The sequence below is a fragment of the Cyanistes caeruleus genome, chromosome 1 (genome assembly GCF_971803275.1).
Source record: "Cyanistes caeruleus chromosome 1, bCyaCae1.hap1.1, whole genome shotgun sequence".
NCBI classification, from domain to species: Eukaryota; Metazoa; Chordata; class Aves; order Passeriformes; family Paridae; genus Cyanistes; species Cyanistes caeruleus.
Window position 1 is genome coordinate 148,529,340 of NC_141701.1, and position 19,301 is coordinate 148,548,640.

Here is a 19,301-nt window from a genome sequence, read left to right on the forward strand (position 1 = left end):
CAGAATTGAGCAGAGGTTTGTTCTGAAGGCCCTGATTATGTGTTTTACTTGGATGTGAAAAAAAAAATAACCTTATTTTGTGGTTCCTGGCTAGTGACTGCACAAGAGCTGTTGTCTGGACACAGCTGAGATGGATTCTCAGACTCTAAGCCAGGATTTTCCTTTGTCAGAATTATTTCAAGTAAGGCCTGTTACACAGGAACATTGTCTTTTCCCCAGAACAAAAGATCCCCCTCGCTCAGGCGGGGATGTGAAGTCTCCCCACCTCGGGGGCAGCTGCAGGAGCGTGAAGTGCAGAGCAGGAGGGACAGTGCTGCTCACACAGTGTTCTTTTATCTAGCACTGACTTTGTCTGGCCCAAACCCCCAGCACGACGTGCACGTTCTTGTGGCTGGGTCCGCAGTGAAATGTGCATCACTGAACGTTCCTCCAGCAGCTCCTGTGGCCACATAAAAGCAGCCAAGAAACCCTTCCTCTGCAATCCTTGCATTTCAAGGCTAGAAGGTCTTTCTCCTCCATCATTCAGCACACAGGCCTCTGTGTTTTTTCCACTTTCTCTTTGAGCCCAGCACTGTGTGTGAAAGGAGGGCTGCTAGCAGAAGGGGGAAATCCTTGGCATCTGTTTTGGTGTGCTCAGTGTTTTCTTGTGAGGCATCAGGAGCCACTGGACTCTTGGGGTGGGTTTGGCTTTGGGAAGGAGGAGAGGGCCAAATGGCAAAGAGGTGGGCTTTTAAACACAGATCCTTTTGGATCTGCCCTGACAGCTGCCTTGTTCAAGTATTAATTGCAGATGACCTGCAGCCTTTGATCAAAGTATGAATGGAGAGGTCCTGAAGAGATCTTCCTTCTTTTTTTCCCCCCATTTATTATTTTCTCCCTTCTGTTTCAATAGAGATTTGCCCCACAAAGAAAGTTCCTATTCTTTTACAATAGGTACCTCATGATACCAAAGTGTTTCCACTGGGTTTTGACTTTGAATGCAGTCAGGTTTCTAATCTTGGGCCTTCTTTGACAGCCCTCTGGGGAAAAGCCTGCCATTGAATTCTCCAGGAATGACTCATTTCATTCCAGGTTTCTTCCCACTGGAAGAGGATTTCTTTACAACAACAGCAAACAGAAGCTTAAATAATGCATTTTATCCCATGTTAGAGACTCTCTTTCTGGGCCTGTGCACAGCACATAGCAGGTCCATGAGTGGGCCTTTGGGTACTCCTGGCTTTTTAGGGCTGGGGATGACTTCCAGTGCTTTGTTTTCCTACACATTAAAGTTCCACCTCGTGAGAACCCACAGCTTTGGGAAGATGTCTGAGAAGCAGTAACTCAGGGTTGTTGTTGTGGAAACACTCTAAACAGACAAGAGGCGTCTCTGGGGACATACCCTGTGTGTACACGTGGTGACACCCCAGCATCTGGCTCCTGGGTCAGTGTTTTGGGTGTCATGACACCCAAAGTTCCAGAGGGAACATGACCACAGACTCATTGCAGTTAAATATTTCACCCTGTCTTTATGCTCCAGGGGAACTGGGCAGTAATTCTTTCCTGCCATCAGTCATCTCTCTTGCTTTTGGTGCCTTGTAGACCAAATTTACACTGAGGTCAGCAGGCCCCTGCAAAATCTCACTGAGTGGCAGTCCCTGGCCTGGTGGAGGAGGTGTCCTGAGGCCAGGATCAGCGAGATGAGCATGCCAGCTGGGTGGAGCAGGGGCACGCATGAATCACATCCTGGTGGGACCACGGAATCAGCAGGCTGGGGCTGGTGTAGATAAGAGCAGGGCCTGGCCATGGGTGTCCCCCATGGGGCATGTCTGTGTTAGTTCTTGGCTGGGCTCATCTTTCTGAGGAGTGGGACAGCAAAGCCTGGCCTGGCCAGGGGCAGCACGGACACCACTTGTGATGTGACCTTGGGCAGAAGGTCACTGAACCTCGATGTGCCACCACTTCTCTTCTGACCTCCCATTGTCTCCTCCAAGGCTGCCCCTCAGCATCATTCTGGAGGTCAGGGAGAGTTAAAGCCTGGAGAAATGGTAGAGGCACCATTATGGGGGGGAGGGGGGAGATAAAAGCATATTTAACAAACATTTGTCGAGAATTGTTGATGCCAGTTGGTCCTGCAGTGGGCAGGAAGATGAACTAATTGACCTCTCAGATTTTTCCCCAACCCTGTTTCCTACAATTCTTTGGCCTTCTGCGGTGTCTTACGGAGTGAGGTCTGACAGTGCTGCTGTAGTTGGTGAAACCTCAGCCTTTGCCCTCACTTTCTCAACCTGCAGTGGCGAGACCATCAAATTCCCCACTAAAACATCAGGCTCCAGGGGAGGGTACTATTTAAAAGCAAGAAAAAAAATCTAATAAACTCTATTTGTGCAACTTCTATGTAGGTAAACTTTGCTGTTAATTACAGCTACTCAGTCTTCAGCTCAAATAAACCCAGTTTCTGGAAATCCATGCTGGCAATTACTTCCATGGCTCTGCATGAGTCTGTTTTGAGTTTCATGCCTAGCAGATACCTGTTCCTGATATCCGTATGTGCCACAGTCTGGAAGCCAAATGGAGCAGAATTTTCTTGCCAGATGTGGGTAATAGGTAAAGCCAAGCTAAATACTGGCTCCAATCCCTTTACAAGAGGGCAATTTCTCCCTGATGTTTTTGGCTCCTCTGAAGGAGGCACGCAAACATGTTCATGTTGTGATGTTGGAGAGAGATGGAGTGACCTACAGAACATTCTGTTCAGAGCAGCAGCTGGGGGATTGCTCTAAGCACTTGTGAGGAGCTCAGTGAAGGGATGGGTGAGCAGAAGGGCTGAGCTTAGAGTGCAGAGTCAAATTCTGTTTGGTGATGAAACAAGGGAGAGCAGCTCTCTACCATTCTGAGTCTGGGTGAGTGTAGAGGAGGAGCCCTGCCTGTTTGAGACAGAGCCTTTGTGAACTTGAAGAAGATTAAGTGCCCCAAGGGAATCTCTCCACCTCTACTGCTCAAGGGAGCAGGCTGAGCACTGCATGTAGGAGACATAATCAGTACCAGCTTTGTCTGATGTGTGGGGAATACAGGTTGTTCATTCAAATATGAGTGAAGGCTGAAAGGAAATCACAGGATCACAGAATGGGTCAGGTTGGAAGGCACCACAGTGGGTCATCTGGTCCAATCTCCCTTCTTAAGTAAGGTCAAGAAGAGAGAGAAGCACATGGCACAGGATTGTGTCCAGATGGCTCTGAATATCCCCAGTAAGGGACACTCCACACCCTCTCTGGGCAATCTGTTCAGAGCTTGGTCACTGCACAGGGAAAAAGTTCTGCCTCCAGTGCAGGGGAAACTTCCTGGGATCCATTCTTGTCTGTTCCTCCTGTCCCATTGCTGGCCCCTAAGGAGCAGAGCCTGGTCCCTGCTCTGAGCCTTCCCTGCAGTCAGGCACAGACAGGGATGGGGTCCCCTCTCAGCATCTCCTCTTGAGCCGGAGCAGCCCCAGCTCCTTCAGCCTTTCCTCATAAGAGAGATGCTCCAATCCCTTAATCTCCCTTGTAGCCTCAGCTGTCCCTGCTGCAGGAGCTCCCTGCCTCTCTCGAGTCCACAGCTGGGCACAGCGCTCCAGATGTGCCTCACAGGGCTGGGCAGAGGGGCAGGATCCCTGCCCTGACCTGCTGGAAATGCTCTTCCCAATGCACCCCAGGATGTCACTGGCCTTCTGGGCCATAAGGCCAAGAGCACACAGTCTGAGGTGTATTTGCCTACAGGCCAACAGCCAAACCCTTGGCAACACCCTGGGATCAAAAGGGCTGTCCCAGTGGGCTTGTGAGGGTCACCTTGTGTGGCAGCTGCTCTGAGGTGGGTTTGCTGTGGCTGGTGGCAGGAGCCCAAATCACCTGGAGGCCTGAGCCACTTTTCAGGAGTTCTGGGAAGCTGTGGCTCCCAGAGAGAGCCTGCTGGGAGCTGTGGCTGCTCGCTGCCTTTGGTCAGTGGAGTTCCAGTGTACTTTGGCACAGGCATGAGAATAACATGTGCTGTGTTGGCTGGATCCAGTGCCCGAGGCAACCTGCAGAGGCTGGGGCCTGTTTGGTATGAGATTAGGCAGAATATCCCGAAATGAGGGGCAAGAAGTTGTGCTTTTAATCTTAGCCCAGGGCAGCAGAAGGCCACAGAGCTCCTCTGAAGTGCAGCTGTATCGGGTGTTGGAGGCTTTGCAGGCTGTCTGCAGGACATGGTACACCACACAGCAAGGTTGGGAGGGTCAAATTCCCCGTGGAGGTATGAGGGAAATAGTCTGCCACTTCCCAGGAAAACATCAGGGCTTTTTGCTGCCTGACAGACACGGTACTGTGTAGTTCTCTGTTCTTACAAAGAGCAGAAGCTGAATTTGTTCTGCTGGGAGTGAAAGAAGTGATTCTTGGAAGGAGAGCAATGCACTCCTTGCACATCAAAAGGGAAGAGAGTTATTTGTGGGGTGTTCCCTGGTTTCACCTGGTGGCCAGGCACCAGGGAGCTGTGTCAGTGTGCAGAATACAAGCATCAGCAGTAGGGAAGGGCACAAAGCATCTGCCAGAGTGAATCCTTGGGTGCAGCTCACTGGTGTATTGGAGCACCAGTGTGGCCATCAACCCAGGAAGAACGTGTGGGGTTGTTTTGGGGCTGGGTAGCAGCAGATCCCACCTGCAGAATCAGAGCAGCCCCAGAGTAGCAGGCAAGCCAAAGGTTTCATCCCAGCCCTCTCCTTTTCCCACTAGCTGGATCTCTGGTGTGACCTTTAAGCTTTCTCCTCGCAGATGTTGTTTGTTGTGATTTTTTTTGTGTCTGTTCCTTGGTAAATGAGGTCTTGGAAGAAAATGTTAGAGCTCAGCAAGCTGGAGGGCAAGGGGCTCCGTTTTCCATCGCCTCCTTGGGCTCCTCCCTCATCCCCCGATTCCCAGGCTGCTCCCTGTAAGGATCTGGCTCCTTCTGTTTACCCAAAGGTGTGACATTGCCATCCTTTGGTGTTTGTTTAATCCCTTCCAGCTCCTGATCCCATTGAAATCCCAGGAAGATTTGGACAAAGCGATGGAACAGTTGGAGCTGAGCCCTTCCCTGAAGAGCCTGCGGATCCTTGTGAGCGCTCCAAAGAAAGCGAATGTGAGCCCTTCACCTTCTCTGCTCTTTTGTGTCTGGAGTGAGATGCCTTGTTATTGTGTTGGGGAGTGGAAAAGAGTCTCCTGACGGTGCAGAGCAGAGGGCAAGCTGGTTATGAGGAGGGTCAGCCCTGCTCTGGCTCAGCTGCTCAGAAATCTTCCTGTGATAGTAGCCCAGGGGCTGAGCTCAGCGTGCCCTGGCTCCTCCTGCATCCTGTGAAGGGTTAAATACCAGACTGACCCTCAAACAAGGTTAAACCCTGAGAGAACTCCTTGTGCTTTCTTTCTAGAGATGCTGCCACCATTCCTTTTCACCTCTCCTCTGTATTCAGGGTGATGCCCTGGTCCTTGCCATGCTGGGTGGCAGCGTGGGGACTGTTCCCTGCACGTGCTGCAGCAGTGCTAAAGGCTGGGAAGAGCAAACCGAAGAATCCTTCGGCCTCATGCAGAACTGTCTGCATTTTTTCCATCTTTATTTATTTATTAGTTTTTCCTGAGCTCAGTGGTTTTGCAGTTAAGCCTGTTAGCTTGACCTCGGTTGCACAGAGTGTCTTGCCAAAGCACATGTCGTGCTGCCCCAAGCACAGGCTGTAAGCAAGGGATTTGTAGATGTTGCAACTCTGTTTCTTCTTTTTATTTCCTAGAAGTACTGGAGAGACTGGGAGTCTCGAAACTCACAGTGCTTATCCCCATTCTCAGCCCTCTCAGCTCCTTCAGAGAGGCTTGGGAGGTGCAGGGAGTAGAAACTGAGCCATCAGCTGGGGTTTCCTAAACCCTGGCTGGCAATGGGGCAATTTGTGGGAGCACAGCAGAGAGCAGAGGAGCCAGGTAGATTCCTGCCTGCCTTTGGGAGCAGGTCCATCTCTTCCTGTGGCCATGCTCCTGCGTGTGAGAACAGGCTGTTCCGAGGTCATATATAAGATTATCATAAAGTCACAGCTCACTGTAGTGTGTGGTCTTAGTAAAACCTGGCCACTGCCAAGTTACCAGCTGGGTATGTGTTTCTTTGCTCTTCCCTTACCTGTCTTCCCTGACCTTCCACTCTCTCTGTTCCTCTGCCCTGTTACAGAGGAACCTCTGCAGTGCCTGGGCTGCCACTGGAGTCTAGGGAGCACAGAGGAGCAGTGCTGATTTTGGGATTGCAAGTGTTTTCAGTCCATGATCAGTCTCTGTACCTATCTGGAGATAATGGAGTTCAGGAATAGTCTTTTATGTCAAATATCTGTATTTACCATTATCTGTGGGAGCTTAATCTTATTAGACCATTTTATTAGCAGATGTGACATGTGTTTGAATGGTTTTTGGATCACTCTAGATTACGTGCATGTCTTCTTTCTTTCTTTCCTTTTTTTTTTTTTTTTTTTTTAATAGTTCTTGGGTAATAGGGTCACAGGGAGCCAAATACAGGGTTTCACATGGTGTGTCCACAGGGCTCTGGCCAATTCTGATCATTCCCTTTGTCTGATCACCAGCTCCTGCAGCCAAACAACAGCAAGCAGCACGAGATGAGGATCTCCAGATCCATGGGCGATATCATGGGATCCCTGTACAAAGACTCCGAGAGGACGCGCAAATATTCGACAGGTGAGTGAAGCTGGGGTGTTCTGTGCCATTTCAACCTGGCCACCACCTTCTTCCTCTTTTTTTTGTCACAACCCTGTGGGTGTTAGAGTGTGGATGGCCACACTGATGTCCCCCACAGTAACTCAGTGCAGCTGCTGCTCGTCCTCAGCCTGAGGAAGAGACTCCGCAGGTTGGGTGAGGTTGTGCTGAGCAGAGTCACTCTGAGCATGCAGGTGAAGAGAACAGGGGACCTGGGGTGTAATTTGGGGGTGGGAAATGCAGTGATAAAAATTTCCAGAGAATTTGATTCCACTGAGCTTTATCAAAGTGAAGAGTGATAATCTATAGGGATCCAAGGCTGTTTGGGACCTCTGGTTCTTCCTTTATCTGTGTGCTGTTGTTCCCAGTGTCTGGCCCCCTTTCTCAGCTGGCAGGATGATGTAGCTGAGTGGGCTCAGGCTCCTTAGCTCCTGGGCTGGGACCAGCTTCACCACATAAAGACCAAATATGTGTCTGTGTGGCACCAGTCTGTTCTTGTGGGCGAAATGACATCTCTGGTAGCTGTTTCTGGGGTTTCTCAGGGGCAGGTGTGCAGTATTTTGCAGTGGTGACATTCCAGAGGAAGGGGAGCATCCCTTTCCTTCAGAGGCACTGGAAGTAGTACTTGGCAAGCCCTGAAACCAGGCTGGCAAACACCTCAGCTCCTCTTGCAGCCCTGCATGGACTGGAGTTTGTTTGTAGCCTGGTGTCGTTTCCTCTTTGGTTTTCTGGTCTTGAGTTTGTGCTTTCCTTGCTTCCTGAAATACTCTGAGCTTTTGAAATCCTGTTGATCAGCTGTCTGTAGGAGCTTTTGTGTGAAGAACCTTGTAGGATTTTGTAGAGAGCAGGGTGCCTTGTGCAGAGCTGGTGAAGCAGTACATGGGACTGTATAGCAGGAGTAAAATTATATTCCATCCTGCAGGCAGGGTGAATGATTATTTTACACAGTGTGACACCCACAGCTGATGTGGGTGCAGGTTATAGGGGAACTTCTACAGATCTTAATCATTTTCATGCAAGTACTTGCCAGCTGTAGAACTGACAGCCTTGAATAAAGTAGGCTTCTCCTTCAGAAATACACATGGAGAAATCTAAAGGTCCTCTGTAGTTACATGACAGTAAATACTTCCAAACTCTCCTCTGTGCAACAAAAGAGTATTTTTCTCCAAGGACTCATCCCTTCTGCTTCATAGCCTGTGCTGATAACCTCTCCTGTGGTTGGCTTCATCTCAGACAAGATGTATAGAAAATGCTCTTCTAGGGTAGGTCCAGCATATCCTTTGTGCAGCCATGCCCAGCTCTTACTGATGCCAGGGGTGGGTGGCACATGTGCAAGGGCTCTCTTTGAGCCTGGTGTTTGGATGTACCAAGGTTGTCTTCTTCTGTTTGTTTTTCTTCCTAGCTCACATGGTTTTTGAGAGTTTGGCAGAGTCACTAGGTGACCCTGAATTAAATGCACATGTAAAGCACAGAGTCTCAGCAGAAACTGTGCTTGAGCAAAGCTTCTCTGCTGCCCTTTTCTTTGGTATGTGTTAGGCTGCTAATGAGCAAAGAGCTGTGGCACTGGGAGCTGTCACTGACGTGTGAGCCTGAGCATGATGGGCAGGATTGATTCCATGTATAGCTGTGCTAGTGGGAAGATGGGTTCTTGTGAAGTTAAGACTTTCCTACCAACTTTTATGCCGTGCTTTGGCCTCTCCTTCCTCTTCTGGAGCTGCTGGTTCCTGACCAGCTCTGCACCACTGACTGTGAGGTGTTGCTGCCTTAAGAATGCCCCAAGGCAAGGCAGAGGGTGAGAGATCAGCTGTGCAAGGGTGAGAGCCTGAGGCACAAATGGATTTTGAGGGGATGCTTGAAGAGCAGAGTGGAGGAATGGAGCTGCTGATTTATGCATGTTAATTGTGCTATACTGCTCTAATGTGCTGCTTCAGTCAAGGTAACAGAGGAGGAGCACTGGGCAGCACTGGCTGTGGGGTGCAGAGTGTGCTAATGTTGGGATTTTCAGGAGCTAATGTGCGAAACTCCCAGTCCTTGGCACTTTTACATGGTCAGGTGGCAGAAGTAACCAGCCCAAGCATCAGTCATACCTGTTTCTTTTTCCATAGAAACCATCAGTCTTGTGAGGAGGCTTCAACAAGTCCCTCAGAGTGACAACAGGAGGTCACTCCTCTCTTTGGGTTATCTGTAGGAAGCTACTGCAGCTCTTCTTAGGGGGTGCTCACAATCCAGCAGATGCATTTAACTCTCCTGAGTCAGAGCTGGGTGGTCCAGCAGCTGGGCAGAAAGCTGAAAGGGAGAGCAGCATTTCAAAGGGAGCATAAAAGCCAGTGTCAGGAAATACAGACATTCATGATGCTGTGTTTTGTTTTCCCAGAGTGGGGGTTTCACTGAATTTGGTGGATAGTCAAAAGGCATCCTAAGAGGCTGGGAATTCTGTAGGAGAAACTCTTTTCCCTTGTATTCACAAGGCATTTCACAGTATTTGCCTTCTGCTGTCATCAGAGTGGTTGCTCTCAAAAGAGGTTCTTAACTCAGCTCAGCTTTTTCTCTTGAAACCACTTTTAAAAGGAGATTGAACGTGTCTTTATAATAAAAGGTAGTTCAGGGTCATGTTCTCCGTGTTTCTGAGATGTCTCATGTTTTTCTGCTGACTTTGCCATATAAGCAGCAACGGAAAATAATAAAACTGTATGTAATTGGCACAAGAACATTGGAAGGGAGGTAGATGTTCTGGGGAAGATTTAGCTATTTTTGCTTCTGCTGGGCAGAAAATGTCTTCATGCCGTGTCCCTGAAAAACCTTATTCAAAGTCAATATTTTCTTTTTTTTTTTTTTTTCCCCCATAAACTTTTTCTGTGGAAATCCCCTTCCAGTTTTTTGGTGGCCAGCGAAAGCACAAGGGAACTTGGACTGAAAAAAGAAAATTTTTCTGGGTTCAGGATTTTCAGATAACTCAGGATTGTTTTTATTTACTTTGAAGAAATACACATTTCAGAGCATTATCCAAAAATTACTTGACAGCCCCATTCCAGCATCACCATTTCAGTGAAAACATTTACCAGAATAAAACCTTTAATTTACTGGTTTTTATCATGGAAAACCAGGCTGCTGAGCCATGGCTTCATGTGCCTGCCAGCTCTCTCCAAACCAGGAGTGTTGCAGGAGTTAGGTTGGATGACACCTGCTCTGTTTTGAGAAGAGGAGGAAAATTTATCTTTGTGCATCATGCCAGTTGCCTGAGAGCCAGAATATAGGTTCTGTCTTGCTTATTAGTTGAAAAATTTGCCCTAAATTTGCCTTAAATCAAAATGTAGAAATCCATGCTCAGAAGGATCAGCAAGGAGAGGAGGGAGACTTGTAGGCATCCCACTGGAAAAGAAGAAATTGAGGGAGTTTTGGTCCATCTGCTCACAGCTCCCCTTGCCAGGACCAGAGAGAGAAATTTCCTGCAGGTTTCTCTCTCTGTCTCTCTCTCTCTCCTGTGCAGCCCTGTCCTGAGCCTGGTGTTTGCCAGGGCTCAGAGGAGCAGCACATCTTGCCGTGGTGTCCCTTGTTTGGAGCATTGCAGGGCTGGGCTCCCCGTGGCTGCAGCTGTGAGCGGTGGCAGCTGCCAGCAAACCCTCCCCAGCTCTGCCTGCTCGGGGGCTTCTCTCCCCTGCTTGCTGCTGGCCGGTGAAGTTTTGGGAAGAGCAGGGGAATGCTGAAGCTGGGGAATGTGGGGGTGGAGGGAAGCCAGGCCTGGCACAGGGGAGCTGGCTGTACGTGCCACGAGCTCTGCACGCACTGCATGAAAGGCACTTCTTAAATAAAAATATCAGAAGGGAACACGGAAGGCCGCAGTGGGTGCCAGCAGTGACTGTGAGTGTCCGTGCTGTCCCGGTTCTCTGTCCTCAGGACACTCTGTGCTCTCCTCTCAAATCTTTACATTTGTGTGTGTAACATGGAGCAGGAATCCCTCCCTGAGCACCTTGCTGCAGAGGGTAACCGAGGTCAGATGCTCAGCCAGTGCCAACTCTGAGTGCAGCAATCCCAAACAGAGCTGCTGAGATCTGACCAGCACAGCAGCCTGCCCCATCCCCACTGGAGCTGACATGTAATCCCACAGACCCCAGGACAGTCCCTTGGGGGCCTCCTCTCCCTGCCTGGTGCTGCTGCTGTTTCTTCAGTATTAGGTCAAGTGTGAAGAGCATCTGTGATGTGTCAAATAGGCACATCTGGGCTTTTCTGTCTGTTTCTTCCTCTGCCTCGGGGTGGATTAATCAGCATTATCCTATATATCCAATGTGCCTTGTATTTTCCCCACTATGAATTAAGCCTGCCATGAGGTACCACTGTTGCTCTCTTTCTCTGGCCCCAGTTTTCCATTCCTCCCCTCCTCCAGCAGCACTGGGATTGCCTGAGGTTTTGTTAACAGAGCAGGGCTGGAGTGGGGAATCAACCCTGAGCTCCAGAGATCTGCTCCCAGCACCTCCCCATGTTTCTCCCAGGTGGAAGAGCATGCATGGATGCAAAGCAGCAGCAACCAGTGCTCCTGGAGGTGTGAAGCTGCAAAAATGACTTTGGGAAGCACATCTACCCAAATAGCCTGGCTGAAAAGGGATCTGCTTCACTCCAGCAGTTTCCATGCATGTAAAAACCTAAGCACTTTAATTTCCTTACCTGCTGGGAAATAGCTGGTGTCTTACCCCCTTTTAAAGTTTTTGGCAGGAAATGTGACTCTGGAAGGTCAAACACAGCTGATCTGTGGCTGGGAGTAGTTCTTACAGGCAAAGGCTTAATGTGAGATTATGCAAAGTCTTTGTGCTTGAGATAAATCTGGTTTAACTCCCCAGGTTCAGAGTCAAACAGGGCATGTACAGATCTTTGTAAAATCATAGTCAAAGGCTTTCTGGATAACAAGTGGGTCACTGGAGCAAGAGATCCCAATAGTGCAGGAGCAGACCCTCACCTCATTGCAGCAGTAGCAGAAATGCTCAGCAGAGCTGATACAGCAGTTAGAGCTCAGTAAATCCTCCAGCAGCTTTTTGGGGCAAGAGCCAGCCAAATGTCCTTGTGCTGCATTCCAGATTGGCATCTGCTAAGCAAACGAGGGGCTGCTGATGCAGTGATTTATTCAGGGTGCCCAAACTGCTCAATAGTTAAGTTTATTTATTTATCTTCAAAGAGAGGATGCTGTACTTCCCAAATGGTTTTGTTTTAGGGCTGGTGGAAAGCCAGTTCATTATGAGTGCTGCAGCACTCGAGAGATTCTCTCCTCTTGATCTTGGCATTACTTCAGTTGAAGTTTTTTCACTGTGTTCTTATCCTGCAGGAAATCTGTGAAGGAGAAAATAGGAAGAAGAAGAAAAAAAAGTAACTCAAAGCCATATGACTTTTATTTTTACAATCTAAGCAAGCAGTCAGAAGGAAAATGTAGCATGGGACAGACAAATCTGTGTGTTTGGTGTAAATCCAGCAGAAAGGCCTGATTTAATGACCTTTAATGCTGGTGTGACACTGTTAACATTTGCAGCTCCTGATGTGCTTCTGCTTAAGTGAAAGGTGGGAACTTGTGTTCAAAGTGTTGATCATGCAGATGGATTTATTCCAGAGATCCATCTGGCACAGTAACTGATGCAGAATAGCATCAGAAGAGGCAGAAGTGTTGTGTTGATAGATCAGTGTTGATTTCCCATGATGTTGACTCTCCCTCCCAGTCCCTTTCTCTTGTGCTCAGCCCTGGGCATGTTGTTAGCAAATGGTATAATGAACCCAGGAGCAGGCGAGTGTGCCACAAAATTGATACAAAACATGAGGAAACACATCTCCTTGTGCTTTCTATCTCCTCAAGGATGTGTGCTTTTCAGAAGTCTGCATGAAAACAAGTTGTTGTGCTGTGGGGAAGCTCACGATGCCGAGCAGCTGAAGCTCCAGCGCGGATCCACACGGATCTCCGTCAGCAATTCCTTACCACGGAGTGATGACAGCACAGGGATGGAGGGGAGGGACTGCAGGGAGTCAAGCAGAGCCAAGACTGTGCAGCTGGGCCAAGCAAGGGCAGCAATCCCTAAAGCTGGAAAAGGCAGAAGGATAGAGTGGATGGGGGGGAATTAACAGGAGGAATGGAACATCTTCATAAAGAAGCTGTGGGCTTCTCTCCCAGGTGCAAAATGAAAATCACCTTCTGCTAAATGAGCCCTGTGAGGGAGCCAGTGGAAGCTTTGCTGTCTGTGTATTGGATCCACAGGGTAGGGGCTGTGGGGTTATAGACAGGGGAGACAATTCCCTTGGCCAAAAATGGGACAAACAGATCCCATAGGTGATTCCTGCCCTGGGGTTTTTGGATTTCAGGGCTGGTGTTCCTCTTTACTTCCGTGTAGGGAAAGGGAGGAGAAGAGGGTATTTGAGTGAAAGTCATTTTCCATATAACAAGTGTTTCGCTGATGTTGCACAGCCGGGCTGTTTCCCAGGTGGCTGGAGGAGGCAGTGACCTTCAAAGGGTCGGGATCAAAGGGGAGTGGGTTGGGGGTTTGTGGTTTGCTTTGAGATTGACTGACTGTATGACAACAGAACCCCAGAGCTCTTTCCTTTCTGGATACAGTGACAGCTCTAAGGATCCAGGGTGTGTTGAAGGTCAAGTCTGCTACATGTTGTTCCGCAGTAACAAGCTCTCCCCATTGCTAAAGCTTTGGAGGAAGCCCATAAACAGCATCACACCCCTAGCTCCATTCCCATCCTCATGGACTCAAACCCAGCAGCATCTCCAGGAGCTCTGTGATGGCTGGAAGAGCGTTTTGGGAAGGATTTGGATTGGTAGGTTGCCTCCTTGACCGGTGTGTGTCCCTGTCGCAGGCTCCCTGCACACCGGGCGCAGCTCTCCGCCGCCGGGCAGCGTTCCCGAGGAGCAGCAGCAGATCGCCCGCCAGGGCTCCTACACCAGCATCAACAGCGAGGGCGAGTTCATCCCCGAGACCATGGAGCAGAACGTGAGTGGGGCTGGGGCTGTGTGTGTGGAGCTGGGGCAGCGCTGGGCGCCAGGAGGCCGCGCTGACTGAGCTGTTCCCACCGTTAAACCCTGGCAGTGCCTGTGCTTGGGGCTCGGGCCAGCTTTTTCCAGGAATGGGTGCTTGACATGCCTGGGAAAGTCTGATTTCCAGGAGCCCTGAGAGCCAGCTGCTCTGGGGATGGCAAATGTGCCCGGGCACCTCGGGTAGCTCTGGAGCAGCACAGATCTGGGGCACACATGTGAACCAGCTGCCAGGCCCTTGTGGCCACAGCATTCCCAGATCCCAGCACCATGAGGGAATGTGCCAAGCAACCGATTGCCTGCGATTGCAACAGCCTGGGGATATCAGCAGCTCTGGCTGCTTCCCATGTGGTGTTTCTGCCTGAGCTCCAGTTACAGTTCTTGGCTCTGCCCACAACCTCTGTGGTTTTGTGTCTCTGTCCCTCCCCCATTTTTTTTTTTAACTCTCTTAATAAGGAGATTGTATGTTCCAGTCCCTCAGTAATAAAAGAGCAGCAAGTTCCTCAGTGCTGAGCAGTCCCTCATCCTCCAGTCAATTTGGTACCCACAATGAGGGAGACTGCAGTGTCAAGGGACCACAGTGGGAGATGCTTATACCTCCCTCTCTGTTTGCAATTGTGCTCCATCTATAGCTCTGAAGAGCTTGGTATAGATCCTGTGAAGTCAGCTGGGCTGCCTGAGCACATATCATTCTTACAAAGCTCTTGGAAACACGGGACCAGTGAGAGAGTTTGCAGGAGGGACATCTGGAAGGTAGTAAACTCGATCCATCAGGCTGCAATGCTGGCCCCCAAGGATGTTCCTGGGGAGATGTGTTTTTCCTACACTCAAAAGCACCCACCAGCTCCACATTTGCGTGCAGGCTGTGCCAGCGTTTCCATGGCAAAGTTGTGTTTTCAACAGTTTATTATACAGCCATTAATAAAGTAAGAAGTCACTCCGGGTGAGTCTTGGCAGCGTCAGAGTGCAGATGTATCGTGTGCTCCTTGCAGCCAAAAGTTGGCTCTCTATTGTTTTCACATGCCTTCAAAACACATTGGGGAGGATTAAGACAAAGTGTGTGTGTGGAGGGGGAGGGTCCCTGTGACCCCCTTGGGTGTAAATCAGCCCAGCTCCACCAGCTGTTCATGGAGCTCCATTAATTCTGAGCCCTGAGCCTGGTCTGGATGAAGGTTCCCAGATGCTCTCCTTGCTTTTCCCCAGCATCACGCTGTGGGTGGCCTGCAGCCCTTTGCTGGTGAATTAAAAGCAGGGAAAAGGGGTTTGGGGTTTTTTTGTCTTTCCTCATTGAGCAGCCATGCTTTTCCCTATATGGGCTTTGCCTTCAGAATGTTCTTGTACTGCTGCTTCCATATGTGCCTCACGGAAAACCACTCAGAAACTGGAGCTTGCTGCCTTTTGGGGAATGCCCCTGTGCAAGCCTGTGATGTAACTGTGGTCTTGAGACCAGCCTGGCAGATGAACAGAGGCTGAGTATGGAGCATGCACCAATTCCCAATTTTATGCTTTTGAGAAATGAGTCTGTTTCAGCTGTAACTGCTGGAAGAGACCTGGCATGGCTGGCAGAGGTGGCAAGTGGGTTTTATTTGAATGCTTGCACCTCTTTGGCTTGGTGCATTTTGAAGGAGGTTTTGGGACAAAAGCTAGGAAGCAGAGCAAAATTGCACTTTGCAGTTGGGACTGCCTGGCCAAAACAGCACAAGCTGTTATGACAACCAGCTGAGGAGGGCTGATGGGAACAGCCTGTGGAAAGGGAGGCTGTTGGGGAAGGAGGAACAATGTGGGAAGCAGCAAAGTGTGGCTGCACATGGTGTTTAGCCCTCATTGCTCAGCTTTCCCAGGAGTGAGCTGTGGAGCAGGGGTTGGTGGATGTCCACAGCCAGGAGGGAGCGTGGCACCGCTGGCAGCGCAGTGTGGCACGGAGCAGGCTCTGCTCCATGTGGAAGTGCACACAGCTCCAGGGTTTACCACTCCATACAAACCCTCTATTGTTACTAACCAGCTATAAATAACCCTGGCCAGTACAATGTCTCATCCAGGAAGCAACACAAATGCAGCTTTTGACTCACTGAGCTGGTGAGAGCCAAGCCGGTTCTTCCAGCCAAAAACCCTGATGATGCTGCGCTTATCAGCGGAGAGGAAGGCTGGGCTCGTGTGCCAGGGCAGCTCGGGAAATCAGGAGTCCAGCTCTGCAATCCTGGCTGTGGTACACAATATCCACTTGGCCTTGGGCACATCATTTGTATCCTGATACATATTTTCCTTTAGTAGCAATGTTATTTTTTCACACAAATACTTTGGGCACTTTGATTCTCACTGACTTCTCCGCACGCTTGGAACATCAGGGTGTTAATTACCTTTGCTTCAGTTTTCCTACCAGCAAACAGCAGTTGGAAAGAACAATAATGCAGAGAAGGCATCATAAATGGATGACCCTGCAGAGGTCTGCTAGTTCTGGAGCTTGGAAAGCTACGGTGCATGTTTTTATTGTTTCCCCTTTTCTTTCTCTGTCAGATGCTTGAAGCTTTCATCAGCCCCGATGACTCGCTGTCTGGGAGCTGCCAGTCGCTGGACAGGTCTGTGGACAGGTGAGTTGTGTGTGTCACTGTGTTCACAAGCTGAGCTGCAGCCTCTGCTCCACAGCAGGAGAGCAGCAGCATCAGTGTCAGACCCTGAGGTTTCTGTTGGGATGAGGTCGCACCTGAGCAAAACAAATTCATCGCTGAAAACCAGATCCTAGCACAGATGTCTGTGCAATGGCATGATTGGAATTGCAGTAATCTGAGCTGGACAAAGACAACGTAGCTTTGTGTGACCAGGTTTTCTTTTTTGTCTTTTGAGGTGAAAATTCTCACAAAAATCACACAATGGGTTGGGTTGGAAGGGACCTTAAAGATCATCCAGTTCCAATCCCCTGTCATGAGCAGCAACACCTTCCACTATCCCAGGTTGCTCAGTGCTCCATTTAGCCTGGCCTTGAACTCTTCCAGGGATGGACATCCACAATTTCTCTGGGCAACCTGTTCAAGTGCTTCATCACCCTCACAGCACCTCCTTCCCCTCTGGCTCTCTGCAGTCACCAGGTCAATATTCCATCAGCCTCTCCATGCCTCCTCCTCCCTGGGCAAGCTGTCTGCTCTCCACTGACCACTGGCAAACTCAGCAGTCCCTGTGCAGTGCCAGCAGCCACAGACGTGTCAGTCAAGGTGCTGAGGACACCAGATGAGCAGTAACTAAGTTTAGCTGCTCAGCAGGAAGCAACTGGGACATGCTGTACTAACCCAGGCTGCGATTCTGTGGCTGGTGCCATTGAGCTGGATCCCGGCTCACACGTGCACAGAGTCCGTACGTTTGCTGCTGTGCAGGGTGAGCTGTGGATAAGACACAGTGTCCTTATGGGAAGCAGTCTATTTTTTTTTTCTGTCTACATCAAAGATTTTCTATTTTTTTCCCCTGTTGCTGTTGCCATACAGCACCGAGGCTGCGTTCCAGCGGGCCTGCGTTGGGTTGATTGTGTAGCGTGCTTCGGGTTTGCAGCTCCGTGTGCTTTGGATCTGTCTCAGCATCAAGATCCATTTCCTTTTTGTGGCTTTTAATAATTTCCTGTGATGTATTTGCTCATTGTTATGGCTGTATCGAAGCTGGATTCCTTGTGTTCCCAGCCTCTCTGCCCCAGCTTTGCTTTTGCACAGATTTTGCCAAGAAGAGCAGCAGAAGGAGCTTGGGCTGTTTGTAACACTCTGCTGTGAACTGAGAGAAGAGCTTTAGGCTTTTAGCTCTGTTTGTGAGAGAGTGGCATGGCCTGATTCCATGTGCAAAGTGGGCAGATGTGTTCAGTAAGGGTCTAGGAGCTGGAAAAGGCACAAGGAGGGCTGTATTATTCCAAGGAAGAGGAATAAATGGGACTGGTCCTGCAAAGAGTTGACACAGGCCTTGTAGCCAGTTGTTTGGGATGGCATCAGCCCAAGAGGACAGAGCAAATCACCAGGCTCAGTGACCAGGCTGAGGGTTAGGAACAGCACCACAAACTCCTCTTTGCCACAGCAGTGATCAGCTTTGACATGAATAGATTTCAGAGCACTTTACAAAGCTGATTTCTACTCTGCCCATATTTTTAAAGGAGAGTAGAAAACCCAAATGCCCAGAATCACTCTTTAAGAGCCTGGGGTGAAATTTGAATTGCTGAAATGCCCTTGTGGTGTTTTTTCATTGTCTCACTGTAGTTTAAAGACCATGAGCTTTAGGGCACCAATGCCAACTCTCCCTCCTGGTCTGGGGGGAGGCTGCATGTTCCCAGTGGTGGAGCAGAGTGTGAGGAAGGTGGGAGGTGATGTTGGAGAGAAGGGAAACCTGTGTGAACTGAGCATGGCTGAGGGACTCTGGTGTGTACACCTGCAGCAGCTGAGCAGTGCCCATGGGAAGCAGAGGTCTGTGGTTGAACACTTGATGTTGAGTGAACAGAAATCTCCTTCTGTGCTGCCTCATGCACAGGGGTGATGATTTGGCCCCCTAATCTCAGCCTGTGACTCTGGGTTTTGCAGCATTCCTTTTATTTGCCACGGGAACAAGCTGTGATCCAGCCAGAAAAACAATCTTTGCTCTTGAGCAGGATGAGGATGGGAGCTCAGTCATCAGTGCAGCTTGTGTTTTATCCTGTCCTTTCCCTAGTTTATTAATTCCATAGCCTTTCTGATATAAAAATGAATCCCTTTTCTTTTTAATCCCTTTGCAGCCCTCCCTTTCCCCAAACCCCTGTTCCTGGAAGGAAGAGCCATCCCAAAGACGGTCTTGATTGCATGGGTAAGCACTCTTGGTGGTTTATATTTGCTGAAAAGTATAAAAAACATATAGTAAAGAGGCTGGATGAAGACTATAAGAGAGTTGACACTGCATGAAAAGTAATTAAAAGCAATCAAGCAAACCAGCTCCATGGCTTAGGTAACCCTTCAGAATTGACCCTGCAATGATCAAACATAAGCGTTCTCTAAAATCAAAAGGCCCAGAGCATCAGACTCAGGCAGGGCTGTTCTTGTTTTCATTAACCCTTCTTGACTCTGCAGCAATACCTTTGGGACTGGTTTGGCAATTAATTGGCAGCAACAAGAGTCCAAATGGGCAGCTGGGGCCCTGAGGTGGATGGATGCAAGCAAGCAAAGCTGTTGAGAGATCTGGGTTGGAAGATGTTGCTGAGGGGGCTGTGCTCTTGTGTTTGCAGACAACTGCAAGGTGCTGAAAAGCTGGGAACAGCCTTGTAGGATCAGCTCATGTCTCTTGTCATCTGGGAGTTGCCCCTTCAGGATCTGGACTTCCTACATAGCAAGCCCCAGCTCTCTAGGGAGTTTCACCTCTTCCACCATGAATAATAATCTGCAATAGTGCAAATGCTGTGAGAGAAACTGTATTGGTGCATGCACACAGATCATAGGTTACTGCTTAATCACTTACAAACATCCAGCTGGTTAAATAATGGAAACTCTGTAATATTGTAATGACTTGCTCTATTAAAAATGAGCAAATGGCAGCCAGCCTGTGGCAGGATAACTCATTGCTGGCCTGAGGCAGGATTTCTAGATTGAGCTGCAGAGATGAAGCTGCAGTCA

At 49.3% G+C, this 19,301-nt stretch overlaps 1 protein-coding gene across 6 annotated transcripts in view; it reads left to right on the forward strand.

Moving 5' to 3' along the window:
• Positions 1 to 19,301, forward strand: part of LOC111925531 (mitogen-activated protein kinase kinase kinase 3-like) — a 75,976-nt gene that overhangs the window by 44,445 nt on the left and 12,230 nt on the right. For all 6 annotated transcript variants that reach the window (XM_086866513.1, XM_086866536.1, XM_086866552.1 and 3 more), the window contains 5 exons: positions 4,984 to 5,097; positions 6,566 to 6,677; positions 13,527 to 13,660; positions 16,216 to 16,289; positions 18,434 to 18,501. In XM_086866513.1, coding sequence (XP_086722639.1) covers positions 4,984 to 5,097; positions 6,566 to 6,677; positions 13,527 to 13,660; positions 16,216 to 16,289; positions 18,434 to 18,501 — 502 coding nt within the window. The remainder of the gene's footprint in view (positions 1 to 4,983; positions 5,098 to 6,565; positions 6,678 to 13,526; positions 13,661 to 16,215; positions 16,290 to 18,433; positions 18,502 to 19,301) is intronic.